The sequence below is a fragment of the Syngnathoides biaculeatus genome, chromosome 15, assembly GCF_019802595.1.
Source record: "Syngnathoides biaculeatus isolate LvHL_M chromosome 15, ASM1980259v1, whole genome shotgun sequence".
Taxonomy (NCBI): domain Eukaryota; kingdom Metazoa; phylum Chordata; class Actinopteri; order Syngnathiformes; family Syngnathidae; genus Syngnathoides; species Syngnathoides biaculeatus.
The window spans coordinates 144,242-169,986 of record NC_084654.1 but is presented as its reverse complement, the minus strand read 5'-3'; the positions used below and the strand labels follow the sequence as shown (position 1 = coordinate 169,986).

The 25,745-nt window shown below is 43.1% G+C and overlaps 1 protein-coding gene across 10 annotated transcripts in view; it reads right to left on the bottom strand.

Moving 5' to 3' along the window:
- ak7b (adenylate kinase 7b) overlaps window positions 1–25,745 on the bottom strand; it is a 170,402-nt gene that overhangs the window by 117,345 nt on the left and 27,312 nt on the right. For 8 of the 10 annotated variants that reach the window (XR_009798358.1, XM_061843135.1, XM_061843129.1 and 5 more), the window contains exon 6: window positions 4,299–4,382. The exons of the other annotated variants lie outside the window; for them this stretch is intronic. Coding sequence is in view for 7 of the 8 variants with exons in the window: in XM_061843135.1 (XP_061699119.1) it covers window positions 4,299–4,382 (84 nt within the window). In the remaining variant the exon portion in view is untranslated. The remainder of the gene's footprint in view (window positions 1–4,298; window positions 4,383–25,745) is intronic. 10 annotated transcript variants of the gene reach the window in all.

Genomic DNA, 25,745 nt, shown 5'->3' with positions numbered 1-25,745 from the left:
CCAAACTAGGCCTCTTCTTTAGCCGCTGATCTGTATCTCCACGTTGCCTTTCCAACTGCAAGTTGTGAACAGGAGCCTTTTCGATATTCTGGGCCTGTTCAAACACTGGATATTCTTTCTCATATCCTCCAAAATCATAATATTTGGCCCTCTGCATGCCAAGGACATCAGCCATTTTGGGAAGAATTCTGTTTGCCAAAGATACACATTCTTTGGTACGTGTAGTTGCCATCTCTTTGACAGATTCGACTACATCAAGCTTGTAGTTTGCCTTGACTGCATCAAAGAGAATCTGAGAAATTCCACTGAAAGTAGGTTGTTGGAAACAAGAATTCTTCATCATCTTCTGTGTTCTGGAGATCACTGTGGAGTGATGCAAAGAATTCTGCAAGGCTTGTATGTGTTGCTTTGCTTGAAATAGTCTTTGCATGAAATGGAGCAACAAGGTGCAAGCCAAAGGCAGCAACAACAGCAATAACCACTTTGACATATTCAAGAGCTAACGCATCTCAAACAAGGCAGGTTAGCTTGTTGGTAATGTACTCATGGCTACTCAGGAAGCTCCTGAAATCATCCCAGTGATGGCACATCATAGCACATGATTTTGAAAGCGCACCAAAACGGGCATCCTTCATTAGAAATAGATGAGTTGGCTTGGCTTTCTGCTGTATGAAGACTGAAATCCTTATAGTAGTTCCATGGTTTTTGAATGTTGTTTGGTCCAAAGAGACTCATTGGCAAGGAGACAGCTATCATGGAGACTGTATCTTTTCTTTGGTCAATATCCAGGTCTAAAAGGAAACCATTGAATGGGTTTTGCATTCCCATCTTATCCTCAATACTGTTGACAACTTTGGACATACCACGATCAAATCAAAGTGTTGTGTGACTATCACAAAAGATTTGTCCAGCTGTTTCATCTCGGTTGAACTTAATTGCCAGTGCAGCCGCCACACCTTTGTTGTGAGCAATGAAGTCAGTCATGTGAACATTTACAGCTTTGTAGAGATCCTCTTCTGTATGTCCAGATGCTACTTCTAGAAGCTTAAAGACAACTGCTATTGCATCTGCTGTATTTTCAGTGGTTTCTGGAACAATCCCTAGGGTGGGAAGTGGAACATACTCATCTTTATTGATATGCAAGCCTGCTGGTGCAAATGCTCTTACTACTTTTCTGGTAGTGGAGTCCGTGGCATGCGTAATGACTGCACCCTCTTCTTTTGCTTCTATCACTCTCTCAGCAACAAGCTTTAAGGAATGTGCACTGATGTTCTTCAACATACTGCGAATTTGGCGGATTATTGGTGATGGCATTTTCCATTCACGACCAAACGTATTTCCAACAACCATTATGGTCAGCTGGCATTTATTTGTGTGATACAGCTGCAAATAATTATTTGAACACGTGAGAAAACCAATGCTAATATTTGGTGCAGTAGCATTTTTTTGCAATTACAGAGGTCAAACGTTTACTGTAAGTGTTCACCAGGTTTGCACACATCGCAGGTGGGATATTGGCCCATTCCTCCACACAGATCTTCTCTAGATCAGACAGGTGTCTGGGCTGTCACTGAGAAACACAGAGTTTCAGCTCCCTCCAAATATTTTCTGGTTGTGCACTTCAGGCCACTGTCATATTGAAGGACCCAGCCATAACCCATCTTCAATGCTCTGACTGAGGGAAAGAGGTTGTTCCCCAGAATTTCACAGTACATGGCCGCCGTCATCCTTAATACAGTGCAGTCGTCCTGTCCCATCTGCAGATAAACACCCCCAAAGCATGATGTTACCACCCCCATGCTTCACACTAGGGATGATGCTGGGGATGGAACACACCGTCTTCCTCATCTTCCTCCAAACACCGTTAGTAGAATTATGAACAAAAAGTTCCATTTTGGTCTCATCTGACCACAAAACTGACTGACACAAAACTGTTTGACATGTGCTGGTTTCAGGAGGGGAACCTTCCATGGCATCCATGATTTCAAACCAAGACGTCTCACAGTATTTCCAACAGCCTTGGAAACGGTGGTCCCAGCTCTTTTCAGGTTTTATTGACCAAGTCCTATCGTGTAGTCCTTGGCCTATTCCTCACCTTTCTAAGAACCACTGAGACCCCATGAGGTGATATCTTGCATGGGGCTCTACTCCAATTGAGATTGACTGTAATGTTTAGGTTCTTCCATTTTCTAATGATTCCTCCAACAGTGGACCTTTTTTCACCAAGCTGTTTGGCAATTTCTCAGTAGCCCTTTCCGGCCGTGTAGACTTTTACAATTTTGTCTCTGGTGTCTTTGGACAGCTCTTTGTTTTTGGCCATGTTACAAGTTTGAGTCTTACTGATTGTATGGGGTGGGCAGATGTCTTTATGCAGCTCACGACCTCACACAGGTGTATCCGATTCAGGATAATACATGGAGTGGAGGTGGACTTTTAAAGGCGGCCTAACAGGTCTTTGAGAGTCAGAATTCTAGCTGATACACAGGTGTTCAAATACTTATTTGCAGCTGTATCACACAAATAAATTATTAAAAAAATCATACATTGTGATTTTTCGAGTTTTCTTTTTATATTATCTCTCTCACAGTGGAGATACACCTACGATGAAAATTTCAGACCCCTCCACGATTTATAAGTGAGAGAACTTGCAATATAGCATGGTGTTCAAATACTTATTTTCTTCCCTGAAAATGACATTGTGAAAGTGACAGCGAGTCAGAACATGGCATCGAGTTTTGATGCACTTGTACAGGCCAAAAGATGCCAAGTATCAGGAACAAAAACAAGTTCAGACTGGACTAAGACATTTAAAAGGGTTTTTGCATTGAAAAAATGCAGCTCTGTAAAGTTGAATCCTTACTGTGGTGGTTGAAAAAAAATGTTCAATTTAATGTTTGTCAGCAACTTCACTACAAAGTATGGTGGAATTCTTCTGTTAATACAACTCCATGAATTTTCAGTATGTATTGTATGTTTGTGTTTTTCATGTATGAAGTTTACACATTGACAGGACATGTGAATTTTTTCTTTTTTACACATTTAATAGCAATTGTCTTAGTTTATAAGGTTTGACAGGGACTTAGAGACGGTGGCGCTGAAGAAACAACAGGAAGCAGAACTTGAGGTAGCAGAAATGAAGATGCTAAAGTTCTCTCTTGCTGTGAACAGGTTGGATAGGATTTGAAATGAGCTCATTAGAGGGACACCCAAAGTTGGATGTTTTGGAGACAAGGTTAGAGAGAGCAGACTTTGATGGTTTGGACATTTTCAGAGGCAAGAGAATGAGTATGTTGGTAGAAGGGTTCTGAGGATGGAGCTGCCAGCCAAAAGGGGAGAGGAAGACCAAAGAAAAGGTTGATGGCTGTTGTGAGGGAGGACATGAGGAGAGTGAGTGTTAGAGAGGAGGATGCACGAGATAGGGTTAAATGGAAAAAGATGACATGCTGTGGTGACCCCTAATGGGACAAGCCGAAAGAAAAAGATGTGTAAATGGTTTCAAAATTCCTTTCTTTATAAATCTACTTTAATCTTAAAGTGCATTGCTATATTTTTCAATACCAATTACTTGTTAAAGGTTTTGTGCCCTTTTATAATGCATAGGATCATTTGTAATGCATATATATCCGAATGACAAAAGTAAATTGCGCATTTGTCTTAAGCCCTGAGGTGTTTCATGAAATGTTTTGTAAAAGGAATGTTCATTAAATTTCAACGTTTTCCTAATGTTCTTGTGCTTCTTTCCACTAAAACAAAGAAAATACATGATATTGTGTTTATTTATAGCAGAGTATGGTATAATTTTGTGTCCCACAATATGAAATGAGTTTGACACCCCTGGACTAAAGTGTTTTCCGAGTGTGGCTAAGATTGACACAGTCTTCATTGAGTTCACTTCCAAACAAGTAATATGCTGATGCAGGTCTTTTGTTTGAAAAAAATGGTTTCATTGACTTCAAAACAAACACAAATTAAAATAGTTTCTACATTGAATAGGATTTCCACTGAAAAAGTGAATTAAAACACAGCTAATCCAGATAAATGAACAAAGAAAGAAAGGTAAAAAAAAACATTTTGCCCAACTTTGTACTTCCACTCCATGTCTGACCCTCCTTCTTCTTCCGGTTCATTACATCACCACAACACATCAACTCATTAACAAACCTCAAATGTGCATTTTGAGAATGAATGAGAATGCCATAGTGTATGATATATTACTTCATTGGTATTGTTCTCGGCATCTATTGGAAAACTAATTTTTTTTTTCCAAGCAAGAATACACAAAAAAAAGTTACTCTCACCTTAAAAAAGAGATGGAAGACCTGCTCTCCCAGTCCATACTGAAGACCTGAAACCACAACATATGTGGAAAACAGTGCCCTGTCCTAAAAGCAAAGCAACAATAATGTCAAACTATCCTTGACATTTACAATGGAAACAATTCATACAGCTCAGTCGTGGGATATCCAAATACAATAAAATATAAAAAGTTCTCTTCGAATCCCAGGTTTCAGTGGTATAATAAAATGAGATCAAGAATGATTATTTAAATTTGGTGACAAGGTGAAGCAACTGGTTAGAGTGTTGGCTTCCCAGTTGTTAGGACTGGCGTTCAAATCCCGGCCTTGGCTGTGTGGAATTTGGATGTTCTCCTCGTGTGTGGATGGGTTTCCTCTGGGCACTCCGGTTTCCTCCCACATCCTGAAAACATGCATTCATTGGAGAGTCTAAATTGCCCCTAGGTGTGAAAAATGTAATCCACCTGTGTTGTTCTACTTCCACTCTTGTTGGTGACCCTGCCTCTTCTTGAAGAAAGTGTTCACTACTGCTATTTCCATCCCCTTTGCAAAGCCCATCAGAATACGTCCTTCAAAGTTATTTTCTTGGGTGCCGTACTACCCATAACTTCTTCGTCACTTCTGTTTCCTTCACCAACATGTTCATCCAACCATCCATTTTCTGAGTGCTGGAGCCTAAACCAGCTATCATGAGGCAGGAGGTGGGATACATCCCTGGTTGCCAGCCAATCCCAGTACACTTACAGACAAACAAGTTACACTCACAATCACACCAAGGGCAATCTAGAGGCTCCAATTAATAATTTTTTTGTGGATGTGGGAGAAAAATGGAGTGCCCAGAGAAAACCCTTGCAGGCACAGGAAAAACATACAAATTCCACACAGGCGGGACTGAAACCCAGAACTGTGAGGCCAGCACTCATACCAGTTGCGCCACAATGCCACCTATTCCCATTGACACCCTGGTAAAATAATTCAAATCCTGCCCATAAACTTCTCACCTTATCTCTGGTCTCCTGGACACAATATATCGTTCTTTCCCTTAATTATCATTTAAAAAAATTCCTGAGCTTTTCCACTCGTAGTTCCAACATTTAACGTCCATGGACTCAATTGTAGGCTCGATACTTTCATCTTCACTTTCTGCCAAAGAATCAAGTTTCCAACTCTCGTTCGTCTTCGACCCATGGTAACTGAAGTTCCACTGACACCCTGCAGATTAAAGGCACCGGGGGCAGATGTTATTAACCCGACCACGACCGATCCGGAATGGGATTCTTTAGATGAATGCTCATATTTGTTTGGCAAACTTATAAGACGGATGCCCTTCCTGACGCAACCCTCTACATTTATCCAGGCTTGGCACTGGCCTACCAGATAGTACTGGCTTGTGTCCCCATTGGGCTTTAATTTACATAAAATGTATTTTTTTCTCCGCTCAGATTTATTTTTTCTTATAGACATTGAAGTGAATAATGTTATATGTATTTTTCATTGCAATATCTATTTTAGAATGTTTATAGGCATGTCAGTGGCCCTTTAAAGATCTAAACAAAGCAGCCTTTGGGGGCACAAGCCAGTGAAATCTGTAGACCGTGCAGAAGCCCAGATAAATGCAGAGGGTTGAGTCAGGAAGGGCATCCAGCGTAAAACTGTCTAACAAATGAGCATTCATCTAAAGAATGCCATACTGGATTGGTCATGGTCCGGGTTAGCAACGCCCCTCCCCAGCACTGTTAACCTGCAGGGCATCTGTGGAAATCCATCTACTGTGGGTCGAAGACAAAGAAGAGGAGGAAACCCGATTTGGCGGCAGAAGAAGAAGAGGAATGCACAGAGCCTACAACTGAGTGTAGGGACTTTGAATGTTGGGACAATGACAGCAAAAGCTCACGTGTTGGAGAACATGATAATTAGGAGAAAGGTTGACATATTGTGCATCCAAGAGAGCAGGTTGAAAGGTAATAAGGCTAAAAGTTTAGGAGTAGGGTTAAAATTATTTTACCATGGAGTAGATGGGAAGAGAAATGGAGTACGGGTTATTTTAAAGGCTGAGCTGGCTAAGAATGTCTTGGAGGTGAAAAGAGTATCAGATCGAGTGATGAGGCTGAAATTTGAAATTGAGGGTATTATGTATAATGTGATTAGCGGCTGTGCCCCACAGAAAGGATGTGACTTAAAGTTGAAAGAGATATTCTGGAAGGAACTAGATGAAGTAATTCTGAGCATCTCAGACACAGAGATGTGATTGGTGCAGAATGTAATATTTAACAGATTGTAATGTGGTGAACGAAACAGGGGCGATGAAGAAGTGATGGGTAAGTACAGCATCCAGGAAAGGAACTTTGAGGGACAGATGTTCATAGACTTTGCAAAAAGGATGGAAATGGAAGTATTGAACAGTTATTTCCAAAAGAGGCAGCAACACAGATTGACCTACAAGAGGAGAGGTAGAAGAACGCTGGTGGATTATATTTTGTGCATATGATGTAATCTGAAGGAGGTTACTGTAAAGTGAGAGTGTAGGTTGACAGCATAGGATAGTGGTGTGTCGGATGACTCTGGTGGTGGGTAGGAAGATTAAGAAGGCAAAGGTAGAGCAGAGAACCATGTTGGAGAAGATGAGAAAGAAAGCATGTTGTGTGGCCTTTCGGAAAGAGGTGAGTCAGGCTCTCGATGGATAGGAAGGGCTCCTGGAAGACTGGACTACTACAGCCAAGTGGATCAGAGAGTACTTGGGGTGTCTTCTGATAGGAAATGGTAGGAGACTTGGTGGTGGAACCCCAAATTACAGGAAATCATACAAAGAAAGAGATTAGTGAAGAAGTAGGACACTAACAGGACTGAGGAGAGGCGAAAGGCGTCGTGGGGCAAGGTAGCAGAGGTAGGCATATGACAACATGTATAGCAGGTTGGACATGAAAGAAGGAGAAAAAGGAGCGCTTCAGGTTGGCCAGACAGAGGGATAGGGATGGGAAGGGTGTGCAGGAGGTAAGCCTGGAGTTTTTGACCAACTTATTCAACAGAATACTAGCGGGCGAGAAGATGCCTGAAGAATGGAGGAAAGAGTGTGCTAGTTGCAGTTTTTAAGATGGTCAGATCTGTGGAAACTATGGAGGAATAAAGTTCATTAGCCAAACAATGAAGTTATGGGAAAGAATAGAGGAGGCTAGACTCATTAGCATCCTCAGGGCAAACAATGCATCTGTGGTACACTTTTTAGGCATGAAACCATACTGTTGCTCGCAGATACTAATATCTGCCCTGAGTCTAGCCTCCACTACTCTTTCCCATATCTTCATTGTGTGACTCATCAACTTTATTCCTCTATAGTTCCCACAGCTCTGCACATCGCCTTTGATCTTAAAAATGGGAACTAGTCCACTTTTCCTCCTTTCTTCAGACATGTTCTCATCACTAGTATTCTGTTGAATAACTTGGTCAAAAACTCAACATTTACCTCTCCAAATTGTTTCCAAACCTCCACAGGTATGTTATGAGGGTCAACTGCCTTTACATTTTTCATCCTCTTTAGTGACTTTCTAAACTTCTTTCTGGTCCTTCACACTTGCCTCTTCTACTCCTTCCTTCTCTCATTTTCTTCATTCATCAACTCACACTACTGGCACCAGTCAAAATATTTCCATCTATATCCTTGATCACCCTTACCTGTTGCACAACCTTCCCATCTGTATCCCTCTCTCTGGCCAACCTGGAGAGATCCTTTTCCCCTTCTTTCATGTCCAACCTGGTCTGCATGTTGTCATATGCCTCTTGTTTAGCCTCTGCCACCTCTACCTTTTCCCTAGGTCACATTTTCAATGTATTCCTTTCGCCTCCCTTTCCAACCAGAAGACACCCCAAGTACTCTATTGCCTTTCTCTCTGATCACCTTGGCTGTTGTAGTCCAGTCATCCAGGAGCTCATCCTGTCCATCGAGACCCTTGTCTCACCTCTTTCTGAAAGGTCACACAACGTTCTTCCTTTCTCATCTTCCACCACACTGAGCAAGAAAGAAAGAGAGAAGACAAAGCGCTAACTTTACGTATGACAAAAGTAAATTATTAAATATCTATAAACATCCATTTTTTACTGGTTTTCGGGGTTGGGTCGCAGGGGAAGTAGCTTCAGCAGGGATACCCAGACTTCCCTTTCCCTAGCCACTTCTTCCAGCTCTTCTGGAGGGATCCCGAGGCATTCCCATGCCAGCCGAGAGACAGTCTCTCCAGCATGTCCTGGGTTGTCCTCGGGGTCCCTTTCCAGTGGGACATGCCCGGAACACCTCACCAGGGAGCTGTCCAGGAGGCATCTGAATCAGATACCCCAGCCTCCTCATCTGGCTCCTCTCAATGTGGAGGAGTAGCGGCTCGACACTGAGCCCCTCCCTGAAAACCGAACTTCTCACCCTATCTCTAAGGGAAAGCCCGGACACCCTGCGGAGGAAACTCATTTCGGCTGCTTGTATCCGATCTTGTTCTTTCGGTCACGACCCACAGCTCATGCACATAGGTGAGGGTGGGAACGTAGATCCACGGGTAAATTGAGAGCTTCGCCTTTCGACTTAGCTCCCTCTTTACCACAATGGACCAATGCAAAGTCTGCATCACTGCAGGCGCTCCACCGATCTGTCAATCGATCTCCTGCTCCATTCTTCCCTCACTCGTGAACAAGACCCCAAGACACTTAAACTCCTCCACTTGGGGCAGGATCTCATCCCTGACCTGTAGAGGGCATGGCACCCTTTTCCGCCTGAGAACTATTGTCTCAGATTTGGAGGTGCAGATTCTCATCCCAGCTGCTTTACACTCGGCTCCGAATCGCTCCAATGAGAGCTGGAGATCATGGCTTGATGAGGCCAACAGAACCACATCATATGCAAAACGCAGAGATGCGATGCTGAGGCCACCAAACCGGACACCCTCTACGCCTCGGGTGCGCCTAGAATTTCTGTCCATGTTATGAACAAAATCGGTGACAAGGGCAGCCTTGGCGGAGTCCAACTCTCACCGGAAACAAATCCGACTTATTACCGGCAATGTGGACCAAACTTTGACAGTGGTTGAACAGGGACCGAACAGCTTGTATCAGGGAATTCGGTACCCCATACTTCCGAAGAACCCCTCACAGGACTCCCTAAGGGACATGGTCGAATGCCTTCTCCAAGTCCACATAACACATGTAGACTGGTTGGGCAAACTCCCATGCACCCTCGAAGATCGTGCCGAGGGTGTAGAGCTGGTCCACTGTTCCACGGTCAGGATGAAAACCACATTGCCCCTCCTGAATCCGAGACTTGACTTCCCGATGGACCCTCCTCTCCAGTACTTCAGTATCCCTGAGTAGACCTTACCAGGGAGGCTGAGGAGTCTGATCCCTCTATAGTTGGAGCACACCCTCCGGTCACCCTTCTTGAAAAGGGGGACCACCACCCCAGTCTGCCAATCCAGAGGCACTGTCCCCGATCTCCACGCAATGTTGCAGAGGCGTGTCAACCAGAACAGCCCCACACCATCCAGAGCCTCTAGGAACTCCAAGCGAACTTCCTCCACCCCCCGAGGCCCTGCCACCAAGGAGCTTTTTAACCACCTTGATGACCTAAACGCCAGAGATAGAAGAGCCCACCTCAGAGCACCCAGACTCAGTTTCCATATCTATAACCATGAAACATTAAATATGGGTGTAGCATGGGGCTGTAGCACAAAACCCTCTTCAGGGAAGGACAGGACAGGAAAAGGTCAGGACAAGGATGTGATAAGAAGTATGAAGGACAATGGCCATGAACCTAGCTCTACAACTCTGCTCTGGTGGGATTGACTACCAGTCTCAGGAAAGCCAGATGCCTCTCCCAACCTACATGGCCCCGTGATAGAGCCAGTCCCCGGCTAGCCCTAGGTTGGGAGAATGCCCCCTTTTTTTTTTTTATTGGAAACTCGTGTTCTATTGTTGGGGCATCCCAATAAGGGAGGAAACCAGGTACGAGCCGGCAGTCATGAGAGCAAACCCCCAAGGCCAAGCAGTCATCTAGACCAAGGGGCCCTGCCTTGACTTGAGGGGCTCTGCCATGCCATTAATTTAGAACCCACCTGCCCCCCTGTTACTATGACTGCCTGGTCCCCAGACAGGGAATCATTGGCCAGTGAATTATGGGCGTATATGGGTGGGGGGGTCCAGATTTTAGACTTCCTCTCTGTGTTATACACCATGATCCTTGACCTCATCTCCAAGGTCTACCAGCTCAGCATCTCACTTGCTATCTGCCAGTGGATTTACAGCTACTGTATCTGATTGGTCGGATGCAGCAGGTAAGGCCGGAAGACACAAACATCAACTATGGGGCCCCTTAAGGATGTGTCCTCCCACTGCTGCGCTTCTCTCTCCTGACAAATGACTGCACCTCAATGCACCCACCAGTCAAAGTTGAAGTTTGCAAATGACACCAGGGTCGTCATCATCATCGTCCAAGACGGTGCCAAGTCTGCACATTTAAAGGAAGTAGAGTGGCTACTGCTCTGGTGCGCTCAACTACTTCTTTTCTTTTTGATTTTTACCAATGGGGACGCAACATAATCACAGCATGTCATTCTTTTACGTGTCAGCCTATCTCGTTGAAACAAATATGAAGCAGCAGGATGACACACACACAGGAACACAAGGCCAGGAGAAAAGACATTTGTTCGGCATGCTGACGTAAAGTCGATTACTATCCAGCACATCAAAAGAAAGACTGGATAGCCGTGGGTGGCATGGTTGTGCCAAACTAATTCGTAGCCACTCCAAGACGAACACGGCAGCACAGGGTGTCTCTTGAGCTACCACTTGGGGGACTGGTTTGGGACAGTGCATGGGCTGAATGAATGGGCATCTTCAGGTGATGGAGCGCCATGGCGGATGCGCATCTTCCGTCATAATAATAGGTGAAATTGACAAAAATGTTATATTGTGAACACTAGAATGAGCACCAATGGTGTCTGGATTGCCGCAAACTTGAATGCCTGATGTTGAATCTGTGTTAAATGTCCGAAAAAAGAGAAAAAACATACAACTGTTAGTGCAAAAAGAGATAAATGTGACCAGCTACAATTACATAACACATGAACATTGGTCACTAGAGTTCGAGATGAGGTAATGTTACGTGTGAATTTAGACTAAAATCCCCTTTGCTCAAACCAGAAAAATGTGACAAAGCAGTTGTTTTGCGTTTAAGACAATTTAATCACACACACAACAATACAACACAGGAACGAGAATGTCGAGACAATATGTCGAATAGTCACTGAAGTGTGTCTTCTGCTCATATTTAGTCATGACTGTATAACACATGTTTGAAGCATGCCAACTCATTAGATAACCTTAAGTGAATCTTGCTGAAATGTTTACTAGAGACCAGGACGTAGGAATATGCCCGTTATTGCCAGATAGATTTGGTTTAGTCATTATGATTGCCGATATTTTGTGATGCTCTTTGCTTTATGATGCGATTCTCATGTGATGCTCTTTGTTTTCCTTTCATACTTTTGTGATGCGGTCCCTTCTGATAGTATAAGAATGCTGCAAGTCCTTTGTATCTTTGCACTTCTGATCTGCTACAGCCATTGTCTGTCACTCATTTGTGTCCAGAATATTCTGTAAGTAAAAGCTTCGAAGAAACTGTTCATGATCTCCAGCCTGTATTTGGATAACCAACATTTTCACTACCCGAAACTAAACGAACACGCGGAGAGGAAAAAAGCGTCCTAATAGTCACCAACATTAAACGAATGTTCCCAACCATGCAAATGTTATTTCCAGCAAATACTCCAAGTTAGTGAATGTTCCAAAAATGTCCAAAGACGAAAGGCAGCAGGCGTCCGTGTAGTGTGTCCCAACCAGTGTATTTTGTCCCAAAGCAGCAGTGCAGTGTGAAGAAGCCCCGTTGACGGTCTTTCTCGTCCTTATATAGCCACTCCTCGGAATATTCCAGAATTCCGCATCACAAAAGATCCGCGTCATAACAATTTAAAAGTATGAAAGGAAACAGCATCATAATAACTTAAAAGGATGAAAGAAAAATAAAGAGAATAAAGAATAAAAATACACACATAACAGTTGTTAACACAAGAGGAAAAATGCTCTCATTAGCTGAAACCCAATAATCAATACTTAACAAATATCCACGAGTTTAAATCAAATTAATCTTAAAATGAAAAGTAATGATCAAAGACACATAAACTGGTGGCAGGTTTGAATTTGAAAAGCCAGTAGAAAAAGAGGAGGAAGGCTGTAAAAATCCCTTTTTTGTCCCTTCTTCACAGATAAAAAGAACGGAGCCACGCTTTGTCGGGTGGTCTTTTTCTTTTTAATCTGCCAGTAGATTTTGTTTTTTTCGTCTCTCCAAGAGTTTCTGCTGAAGGCCCCCCGGAGTCTTCTCTGGTACTGGTTCTGCTGCCCTGGGATAATCAGGGGTAGCTCCTCCACAATCCAGTACAGCCGAAAGGTCTCAGCTTCCTGGGGGTAACGTGGACCGGCGACGAGCAGCCTCGACATCAGTTGGAATTCTTGTACGCACTCAAAGCCGTCCTATGTGGAGCTTGAGACCACTTATACGGACAGAAGCGGACAGCATGCACCTTTTTCAAAACTTTGATGGGCACCTAACCTCTGGCCAAATCGGAAGGACTGCCTACCTCGACCATGCCCAATGCTTTTAAACCAACTATTCAGCCTCCTAAAAGTACAGATTAGAGCAAATTTGGGAGGATTAACAAGAACAGTGATTCCTCCTATACACCTGGCCATTACATGCCAACTGACGCCCACCTATCACAACATATCCCAGCAGCCTAACCCAATGTTTGTGTTCTTCATCATCTTGTCTATTCTGTTGTGTAGAGTCCCACTAGCTCTGATAAAAATGTCTCTAAAATCCTTCTGTTTGTGTTTGAACTAAGGTGAACCGACAACCCCTGATATGGAGAATTAAGGCAGGTCGAGCCTTCAGTGATTGTAGATTGAACATTAATTAATAAAAAAAAGCCTCGTCATTTTCCATGTTATGCAAAGAAAACAAGTGACGAGGTGCCTCATAAAACAGAAAACGGTATCAACATGTCTAACCTAACACATACAAAAAGTGAACATTCCCGGCAAAGTGCTGTGCACTCTGTGTTCCGATAGGAGCAAAAAATATCCAGGAGGAAACTCAACCCCCCACCCCCACCACCCATCGACAGACATTTTCAGTGTTTTTCCAAATTGGTCATTCTCATCCACAGGGAGCAAAGCAATCAGCATTACTGACAATTAAAAAAAATCTTGGAAACAATAAAAATAGAGAAATGGGGATTGAACTACCACAAACACAAAGACAATTTCTGGAAAGTAAAGTAGAAATAGAAAAAGAAACAGATGCTTTCCATCTGGTGCCTGTTGCCAACCCCAGAGCAAGACAACCTTGACTGAATAATATAATCCTAGTCTACAGAACATGGACCATGGAAGATGTTGAAAAGGCAGTGGAGGGTATAATTTTTCCCAAAGTAAACGTAGAGACATTTTTTCAATAGAAGAGAAACATGCAAATGAAGTATGACAGGTGTGGATGGCAGCACTAGGAGGACACTGGCATCATTGCGTTGGCAATTGGAACCCATTAAGCAATCCAAAGCAAAGTCTGCAACATACTTCTAACAAACTACAAATTCAGGTTAGCGGTTTACAAGAAATAGGTACAATGAGATATAGAAGGAGAGCAGACTATGGATAATTGGTGGAACCAAGAAAGAAGAAAAGAGAACTTACATTACATTACATTATTACATGTGGAAAGAAAGGACATTTGGCAAGAGATTGCAGGAGTAAAGATACAGCATGACTAACCGATAGAGAGAAGGAACAGGATAGTTGTCTAGAAGGAGATGAGAAAGTTGAGTTAGACAGTGAAGTTGAGTTAAATTTGAAGAAAAAAAATCTAAACAGCAGAAAAAAGAAGCCAGTGATTACATTAATGGATTTAGTACAGGGGTGACCAGACTTTTTTACCCAAAGATCGACTTTTCAAGCAGCTAGCCTCTCGCGATCGATTTTTAGAATGACCAATGATGAAATAGAATGACCAAGTCACAAACATCTACCAACTACAAAAATGCAAAACATATTTATTTTAAAGTATATTGAGGATTCTATATATGTAAATGTAAGTTTGTGTGCCTTACATAACCGCATGAGCCAATATTGCACAACACAACATAATTAACTATCAACATTTTTTGTAAGTATCTGCGTTCACGTTGATGATCACTAAACGCCATACGAATGAAAATGCACACCTGGGCTATGTCACTCATGTCTGTGGATTTGTCCAACTGCAGTGAGAGATATTGACAACCTCTGATGTCCTTCCACACATCAGCCATGGCTTCACAGCGCCATGTAACTGTACTCCTTTACAGCTACAGAGATTTTATTGATAATATTTCCGCCTTATTTTTAAAAGATTGGAACGAGTCAGCTATGCCTCTTTTACCATCTCTCCATCTTAGAAGGACTTCTTGTTATTAACGATGATGTGACGAACCTGGAACCATGCTTCGGTGGCGGCTTTCGCTGTTGAACTACATTGTGTGAAAATTGATTGAAATTGGGATTTTAGCTCGTTCACTTTTGTCATTCTCAGCTTTCTTTCCGGCACAATGTCAGCATCGTATTTTCCATAAACAGCTCGAAAATGGCGCTACATATTTCACTCCACTGGCAGATGAGACAAACACTTTGAAAATTACATCGTGAAAAATCAACATTATCACTGCCAGATTACGATAAAGTATTCATTAAAATGGTAGATTGAAAAAATAACTGCAGTGGTACCTCTACTTACAAAAGTCTCTACTAACGAAAGATTTAGGTTAAGAAAAGCCTCCCCGGAAAATTTTTGTCTCTAGTTATGAAAGAAATTCAGGATACGAAAAGAAAAAAGATGGTGCTGGATTCAACCGAACGAAAACATCTGAACTGTATCTTGGTTTGAAAGTGACGCAAGAGAGTTGCTCTCCCACTGGCTACCGCCGGAGCTTTTTCCTTGATCACATTTGCGAGGGATGTCAATATCTAGCCATGATGCACATCCTGTCTCTTGGCATGTGTGGTGCAAAAGGGCAGCTCCCCCTAATGGCTAGCACAAAGCATCTTCCTGGCATCACATCCCTCCATTGGCTCAGAGGGACGTCAATGTTTTTTTTTTGTGACATCGATCTTTACCCGTGACGTACTTCCTGTATCTTTGTCACTGAATGCATTGTCATATGCTTGGGCACACTTGTACTGTACAACTTCTTCGCAGGTTTATTCATCTTTTTACACCATGGGCCCCAAGAAATTGATGGCCAGTGTCAGTGAGAAGAAGACGAGATTTGTTTTGTCAATCAAAACAAACCAAAAAATCGTTGAGAAATATGACAAAAGACATGCGTGCATGTAGCCTCAATCAGACTTACGGGGGCACAAGCCAGTGCAATCTGTAGGCCATAATTGCAGAGGGTTGCGTCAAAAAGGGTATCTGGCGTAAAACTGTGCCAAACAAATATGAGCGTTCATCTAAAGAATACCATACCGGATCGGTCGTGGCCCGGGTTAACAACGCCCGCCTGCAGCACCATTAACCTGCGGGGCGACAGTGGAAATTCAGTTACTGTGGGTCGATGACAAAGAAGAGGAGGAAAGCGGATTTGATTGTAATCCACAGAGCCTACAACTGAGTGTAGGGACTTTGAATGTATATACTTGGATGGAAAAAGATGACACACTGTGGCGACCCTTAACAGGACAAGTCAAAATAATAATAATAAGTGGTCTCATGCTGCTGCTGTTTGACTTGAGAGGTTCAAAGTGGAGGTTGAAGTTGACGTTAAACAAATTGTTTTACTGGGAAAGGCTAAGGAGGACATCGATGAATTGGTTCAGGACCACCTCAAGGGTCTTTCGACATTTAGGAGCACCACGAGAATCTTTCGACGGCGAAGCAAAAAAGCTGGAGGTGATGCAGACACGAGCAGGAGCAGTTTGCGGTGTAGCGAAGGAGGCAGCCACTATACAGTTAGCCGGAATAAATAAGTGTTGACGAAATTCTATGACATTTTTTAATTTATTCAAAAGAATCATCCGGAAAATGTGTTAACTAGTTGGGCTATCGCTCACTTCAATGATGTTTGCCTTGCACATTTCTACACGATTATTAAAAGCCGTCAAAGGCAAACATCTTTACATTGGTACTTCACGAAACATTGAAAGTTCATATTTGCTGTGAATTTACCATTTGTGGGATTTATTAATTTTAGTGGAATTAAGTTGTGTGTGCCTCTGCCTCTAAAGACGCCACGATGCCTTTTTGCTTGCTTTTTATTCTTTATTTTCCTTTTGTACTTTATTAAAGCCCAAGTGTCATCCCTATAAACATTTTAAAATAGATATTGTAATGAAAAATACATAACATTATTCACTTCAATTTCTATACGAAAAAATAAATGTGAGCGTCCATGCACAAAGTTGCAGAAGTGTCATTCTACCATATCGAAGTGGTCGCCATATTGGCTGCATCCTCCGTCCGTGACGTCACCCGGACATTCGCGAATGAAAACACGCGGTGCACCCTAACTATGGGAGACAAACGCTTCCCTTGTGACACGGAAGCTCTTTTCAAAAAGGACACCACCACACAACCGAGTGAAGTAACCGGGGCAATATTAGACTCTTGTTTGGAGTCCTCAGGGCAATATTACACTATTGTTTTGAGCCATATTCAGATGATATGCGATCACGGCCAAACCCCATCCTTGTCCGATGCACTTTTGCGGCGGAGATGAGCCATCGTGGATCATCGCAGCCAGCCGGTGTGGCTTATGACAGAGCCGAACGGTGCTGCTTTAGGGGGCTGTTCATAGATGCCGCAGTAGCAATGAACAACAGAATCGAGCCGGGGCGCTTTACTGCGCGCATGCGGCTGAGTGAGGCATTCTCGGCTGGGTTCTTCAGAGGTGCCCCCAGCCCGATATGCAGCCTTCGCCGAAGCCGTGACCGGCAAACGCGGCGCCTCGGCCGGTGTGGCTGATTTTCGGTGCCGTGGTGGCATATAATGGAGCCGAACCATCCTGCTTTAGGGGGGTGTTCATAGATGCCGCAGTACGCGATGAACAACACAGTCGAGCCGGGGCGCTTTACTGTGCCCATGCGGATGAGTGAGGCATTATCGGCTGGGTTTTTCAGAGCCGCTCCCGTCCGCAAAGCCTGACGCACAGCCTTAGCGGAAGCCGTTACTGCCGAACACGGCGCCTGAGCCAGTCTGGCTGATTTTCGGCGCCGTGCTGGGAAATAATGGAGCCGTGCTGTGCTACTTTTAGGGGGATGTTCATAGCCACTGCAGTCAAGAGGCCCTGTAGCTCAGTGGTTAGACCACTGGTTTGGTAAACTAGGGGTTGTGGGTTCATATCCCACTGGGGCCTCCACTCCTTGAGACGGGTTGTGTCAGGAAGAGCATCCAGCATAAAAATTGTGCCAAACATATATGTGCGTTCATCTGAGATGACACGCCGAAAAGAAACTTTTTCATAGCCGCCCCAGTACTCGATGAACGCTGTCGAGCCTGGGCGCATTACTGTGCGCGCGGCTTAGTGAGGCATTCTTGGCTGGGTTCTTCAGATTCACCACCCTTCGCACAGCAGCCCGACGCTGTCTGACGTGCACATAGACATATTTCGTACGCAGATCTTTTGTTATGTTATGAGAGACCGATTACATGGTCCGCCCCAAACTATTATGTTTTTTAGTATAGCTGTATACACACCTACCTGTCATCCGGAACCCACGAAGCTCTAGTCCTCTACACCTGTGCAATCCATTTTTCACAACGAACCGGGTCTCTTGCAAACTTATGAAGGGTAAATCCATTCTCGAGTGTTCAAGCAATGTCCAGCAATGGAATGAGCCGGCATTTTGGCTAACACGAAGGAACATCGAGCTACCTTCCCGGAGGTAAAACTAATGGAAACACACGAGTCCACTTGGGGGCGCCGCTGTCCTTTACGTCACTTCCTGCTTCTTCTTGAAAATAAATCCCTCGAGAGGATTTTCATGGCGGGAGTTACAAAAAGCTGCATATGTCAAAATCATGTGGTGAAAAAACACATGGGCGCATATTGGCTGACGTTTTTTTTTATTAATAACATACTAAAAATCATCCATTTCATGACAGTAGCCCTTTAAGTTATTGTGATGCAAATCTTTTATGATGAAATCTTCGAGGAGTGCCTATTTAAGTACGAGAAGGACTTTCAACCGGGCTTCTTACAACCAGCGTTGCTGCTGCCTTCGGACTAGTACACGGATGCCACACTGCATTCTGCCTTTCGTCATTGGGACATTTCTGGAACATTCATTCACTTGGAATATTTGCTGGAAAGACATTCACCTCTCTGGAACATTCATTCGACTTTAGTGACTTACGTCGTCGTTTGGCTAAACTACACGGTCTTTTAACTTCTATTTGGTGTTACTTTTTCCATTGTTTTGTGTTGTATTGTTTTGTGTGTGATGAAGATAATTTTGTATTCCTCTTTACATTATGTACACTTTGCTTATTTTTGGCGCCATGGGGTTGGGTTGGGGGGCTTGGAATGAATTAGGCTATTTACATGTAAAATGCGTTTCTACTAAAAAAAAAGTTTCACATTGCTAAACGACTTCCAGAATGGATTATTTTCGTAAGTAGCGGTACCACTGCATATGACCTTAGTGTTGCCACAAGAGCATGGGACTAAGCTAAAATGAATATTGGACAATGTGGCAGCTGCAATCCCACGCTGCATCAGCGTGCTGATAGTGGCATCACTAACTAAAAAAACAAATGGTAGTGTGGTCCTATCTCACTCATTAACCATTAGAGTTTCACACACAGTATCCACACTATTACTGCAGACGAACATGACTTTTTTTTCACCAGGAAGACATTTAACATCCATGGCAATAGTCTTATCACAACCACATCTAACTGTTAAAAGATGCATGACCTTGAACCCAGCTACACTCATGTCGAGAGAGTGAAATGGTGAACTATATAATTGCCAAGAATTGGCCGAAAAATCAACAAAATGCATGTTTTAACAGAAACTCCTTGACAAGAAGGGACTGGAATATTTGTAGATGGATCATCTAAAAAGACACCTGATGGAACTACATTATTTGACCATGCAGTAGATTCAGCAACTGAAGTATTAAATGTTCCATCCTATTGGCAGGCAGCCGAACTAAAGGCTATCACTGAAACATGCTTTCTTATGAAGGGAATGAAAGTCAGTATTTATACAGACAGCCAAAACGCATTCTCCACAGCACAAGCTGGGAAAACAGAGAAATCTACGGGTTAACCAGTGACAAACAAACAATTACTTTTAGAATTGCTCCAAGCAGTAAAACTACCAGAGCAAATAGCTATTTGTAAGCGCACAGAACATACAAACAAATCAGATGTAGTTTCAAAAGGAAATGTCTTTGCGGATGAAACAGCCAAAGCTGCAGCACATGAGAAATTCTCCATTATGACAGCACAAAATGAAGAATATCTGAGGGTCATTCAATAAATAAAGTGGAATTTTTGGTTCAAGGATATCCTATACAGATAGAAGTTTTTTTTTTATATTTATATATATATATATATATATATATATATATATATATATATTATTTTACTTCTTTTTCACAGGGATTTAATTTCTTTTGCTGATTAAAAAAATCTTTGAGAGTTTTGGCGATTAAAAATTATGGCTGACCAAAAAGCATTCCCCAGGATTTAACAGCGGTCATTTATCAAGTTTTTTGGTTGCAGAAGGGTGGAAACCAGTTTATATTAATTGGAGAAAGTCAACTGTGTATGGTGCCACATGTTTCCGCCCAAAAAAATGTCTCCAATTGGGCTAAATTGTTGAAAGAAGGATGGTGCAGTGTTGATGATGAAGACAGGCCTGGGAGGTCTCCAGAAGTGAGATTTTTGAAGTGATCAAATCAATCAATGACTTAATTCAGTCTGACAGAAGGGTGACAGTGGAGACATCGCAAGGACTTTGATCTTATCTGTTTGGACAGCATACAAAACGGTCTATGATGACCTAGGCTACTCGAAGGTGTGCTGCCGGTTGGTCCCAAAGATGCTTACTCCAGAGCACAAGCAGCGGAGGATCAAGTTGCCCAGCAGTTTCCCTCCCACTATGAGAAAGATTGTTATGAGTTTCTGAAGAAGGTGGTCACATGTGATGAGACATGGGTTTGGCAATATAAGCCTGAGACCAAAAGGCAGTTCATGGAGTGGAAGCATGCAGGCTCTTCAGTGATGAAGTTCAAGCCCCAGCGGCCCACAACGAAAGTGATGCTCACTGTTTTTTGGGATATGCAAGGCCCAATCACCATTTTATTCCTTGAGAAAGGAACCGCTGTGAAGAGTGCCATCAACTGTGAATTGCTGAAGCATGTCAAGAAAGACATAAAGAACAAACGTAGGGGTCATCAGTCAGAATGAGTCAAACGCTGCAAACCATCAACGAGCTGAGCTGGGAACTGCTCCTTCATCCCTCTTACAGCCCAGACCTTGCCCCTTCAGACTTTCACCTGTGTGGTCCCTTGAAACCATTCATGAGAGGCACGAAGTTTGAAAGTGACAACAGTCCAAAGATTTTTCCGCTTGTGCTCTCATGGGAAGTGTGTAAGAGCGTTAGTATTAGTAGTGTAAAAAATAAATAAATAGAAAAATAGAATAAATAAAACAATAATAATAATAATAATAATAATATTACATCCATCCATTTTCTTCACCGCTTATCCTCACAAGGGTCGCAGGGATGCTGGAGCTTATCCCAGCTACTGTATCAATGGGCAGGAGGCGGGGTACACCCTGAACTGATTGCTAGCCAATCGCAGGGCACATGGAGACAGACAACAACCACACTCACAATCACACCTAGGGGCAATTTAGAGTGTCCAATTAATGTTGCATGTTTTTGGAATGTGGGAGGAAACTGGATTGCCCGTAGGAAACCCACGCAGGCACGGGGAGAACATGCAAACTCCACACAGGTGGGTCTGGGATTGAACTGTGAGGCCAATGCTTTTACCAGCTGATCCACCGTGCCACCCCGAATAATAATAATAATAATATAAACATTTTGTATATAAAATTAGTATAAAAAGTATTTGGAACAACAATGGTGCTAATCTCATAAATGACTTTTACCCATGAGCTTTAGGCAAACCAATGCTTCCCATTACCTTATACAAATGGTCTGCAAAATTGACACATGTAGAGCGAAGAAAATATGTATTTGAACACCCTGCTATATTGCAAGTTCTCCCACTAAGAAATCCTGGAGGGGTCTGACATTTTCATCGTAGGTGCATGTACACTGTGAGAGAGATAACCGAAAAAGGAAAATCCAGAAAACACAATATATGATTTTTTAACAATTTATTTGTGTGATACAGCTGCAAATAAGTATTTGAACACCTGTCTATCAGTCAGGATTCTGACCCTCAAAGACCTGTTAGTCTGCCTTTAAGAGTACACCCCATTGTATTGTCTTGAATCAGATGCACCTGTGTGAGGTCGCAAGCTGCATAAAGACACCTGTCCACCCCATACAACCAGTGAGACTCAAACTTGTAACATGGCCAAGACCAAAGAGCTGTCCAAACACACCAGAGACAAAATTGTAAAACTCCACATGGCTGGAAAGCGCTACGAGAAATTACCAAGCAGCTTGGTGAAAAAAGATCCACTTTTGGAGCAGCAATCATTAGAAAATGGAAGAAGTTAAACATGACGGTCAATCTCAATCGGAGTGGAGCCCCGTGTAAGATATCACCTTGTGGGGTCTCAATGATCCTTAGAAAGGTGAGGAATCAACCCAGGACTACACAACAGGACTTGGTCAATGACCTGAAAAGACCTGGGACCACCGTTTCCAAGGTGACTGTTGGTAATACACTAAGACGTCTTGGTTTGAAATCATGCATGGCACGGAAGGTTCCCCTTGAACCAGCACATGTCAAGGCCCGTCTTAAGTTTGCCAAGTGTGTATTTTTCTGCACATGGGACAGGATGACTGGACTGTATTCAGGAGAGGATGACCGCGGCCATGTATTGTGAGATTTTGAGGAACAACCTCTTTCCCTCAGTCAAAGAATTGAAGATGGGTTGTTGCTGGATCTTTCAACATTAAAATGGCCTGAAGCGGACAGCCAGGAAAATCAAGGAGTGGCTCCGTAAGAAGCATATCAAGGTTCTGGCGTGGCCTAGACAGTGTCCAGACCTAAACCCAATAGAAAATCCTTGGAGGGAGCTGAAACTCATAGTTTCTCAGCGACAGCCCAGAAACTTGTCTGATCTAGAGAAGATCTGTGTGGAGGTGTGGGCCAAAATCCCTCCTGCAGTGTGTGCAAACCTGGTGAACAACTACAGGAAACATTTGACCCCTTTAATTCCAAACAAAGGCTACTGTACCAAATATTAACATTGTTTTTCTCAGGTGTTCAAATAGTTATTTGCAACTGTATCATATAAATAAATCATTTAAAAAAAATCATACATTGTGATTTCCGTATTTTTCTTTTTAGCTTATCTCTGTCACAGTGGACATGCACCTACGATGTAAATTTCAGACCCCTCCATGATTTCTAAGTGGGAGAAATTGCAATATAACAAGGTGTTCAAATACTTATTTTCTTCACTGTAAAAGACCAAACTTTTTTGAACTGGTAGTTTGTGTGAGTAAGGGGATACTTTTTTTTTTTTTTTTTAATCACTGGCCTATGGTCTTGGTACTCTGTAGGAGTTGATTTGTGTTGTTACCATGTTGGTGTTGGACATTTTCATAAAATCTGGCTGAACAAAGTTTGTGTGTGAGGAGAGAATGATATACACGTGTGTCATATGGCTCTGGAATGGTGGAGCAGCTGTAGCGTGTTGACCTCACAGTTCTGAGGCCCAGGGTTCAAATCTTGACCCCACCTGTGTGGGGTTTGTATGTTCTCCCCTTTTCTGCATGGGTTTTCTCCGGGCATTCTGGTTTCCTCCCACATCCTGAAAACATGCATTTATTGGAGACTCTAAAATGCCACTTGCTGTGATTGTGAGTGCGACTGTTGTGTCTCTCCATGTGCCCGACGATTGTTTGGCAATCAGTTCAGGGTGTACCCTGCCTCCTCCCCGTTGACAGGTGGGATAGGGTGCAGCACTACTGCGACCCTTGTGTGGATAAGCCCCCAAGAAAATGGTAAAATGAATGTTCAATTGGAGGATAACGTTTGGGCTCTTCAATCCCTGGCCTCTACTTAAACTGAAATATTAAGAAAATACATCCATCGGTTTTCTAGTAGTTCTGAGCATCCCAGACAGAGAGAGAGGTGTGATTGGCGCAGAGTGTAATGGACGTGTTGGTGGAGGAAACAGGGGTGATGAAGAAGTGATAGGTAAGTACGGCATACAGGGTGTACCTTGCCTCCTGCCTGTTAACAGCTGGGTTTGGGCTTCAGCAAGAAGTAAACAAAGACAGTATAAGCCAGTAGTTATAAACAATGAGGAAATAAATAATTACATATCTACAACAAACCATCATTACATGTTAATTTTGCCTCGGGCTTCAGCGTTACACCCTGTGAGGGAAGGACAGCACCATATCAGACAGGACAAGGACAGGTGAAGAAGCATGAAGGACAAGGGTCTGGAACCCTGCTGTGCAATACAATTAACATGTGTTAGGATTAATGAAGTAAATTATAGATGTCTATAGAAGAAAAGTATAAGTGAGGGGATAGACAAACAATTCATGTCTTCAGAAGTTATTTGTCGCACCAAGGGAGTAGCCCCACACTCAGTGAAAGAGTCCCAGGGGTGTTTTAGAAAATGATTAATCTACTATTTTTTCGACCTCATGTTAGCTAATCAATTCTCCTCGTGCCTGTGTGTTTTTTTTCTCCAAGCACTGCGGTTTCCTCCATCACAAAAATATGGATTAATTGGAGAGTGTTAATTGCCCCTGGGTGTGATTGTGAATTGAATGCCTGTTTTTTTCTATGTGCCTTGCGACTGGCTGGCTACCAGTTCAGAGTTTACTACACCTCCTGGCCGGAGATATCTGGGATAGGCTCCCGCACTCCTGCGACCCTTGTGGATAAGCGCCTCAGAAAATCGATGGATGTTGTCTTCTTCTATTCCTTTCGGCTTTTCCCATTGGGGGGTCGTCACAGCATGCCATCTCGAAGTTTGCTGTCTTGAACCTTATCTCCAAAACTTCCAAATTTGGCTGTCCCTCTAATGAGCTCATTTTTAATCCTATCAAACTTGCTCACTTTTTACAAGAACCTCTATATCTTCATCTCTGCCACCTCCAGCTCTGCTTCCTGTTGTTTGTTCAGTGCCACCCTTTCTAATTTGTACATCATGGGCAGCCTCACCACTATTTTATAAACTTTGCCCTTCATCATAGCGGAGACTCTTCTGTCACATAATACACAAGACACCTTCCACCAGCTCTTCCACCGGGCTTGGACACATTTCTTAACTTCCTGACCACACTCACCTATGCTCTGGATTATTGACCCCAAGTATTTGAAGTTGTCCAACCTCACCATCTCTTCTCCCCGGAGCCTAAGTGTTCCCCCTCTACCCCTCTCATTCACGCGCATATATTCTGTTTAACTTCGGCTAATTTTCCTTCCTCTCTTTCCAGTGCATGCCTCCATCTTTCTATTTTTTCCTCAACCTGATCCCTGCTGATGGCCATGCTATATAGAGAACGCCCAATCTCGTCAGATCTCTGAAGCTAAGCGGGTTTAGCTCTGGTTAGTACTTGGATGGGAAACTGACTGGGAATACCAGGTGCTGTAAGCTTCTCTCCCTGGCTAAATGCACAGGGGTTGCATCAGGAAGGGCATCCGGCGTAAAACTGTGCCAAACAAATATGCGTTCATCGAAGATGACACGCTGTGGCAACTCCTAATGGGACAAGCCGAAAGGCAAAGAAGTACACTTTTCCTCCATTCTCCAGGCATCTTCTTACCCGTCAGTATTGTGTTGAATAAATTGGTCAAAAACTCCACGACCACCTCTCCAAATTACTTCCATACCTCCACAGGTATGTCATCAGGACCAACTGCCTTTCCATTTTACACCCTCTTTCGTGTGTTTCTAACGGCCCCCTTATTAATGATTGCCACTTCCTGGTCCTTCACATTTGAATCTTCTACACTTCGTTCGCTCTCATTTTCCTCATTCATCAACTTCTCAAAGTATTCTTTCCATCTATTTAGCACATTACTGGCACCAATCAACACATTTCCATCACCCTTATCTGCTGCGCTTCCTTCCCATCTCTATCACTCTGTTTAGACAATCCGTAGAGATCCTTTTCTCCTTCGTTCGTGTCCAACCTGGTGTACATG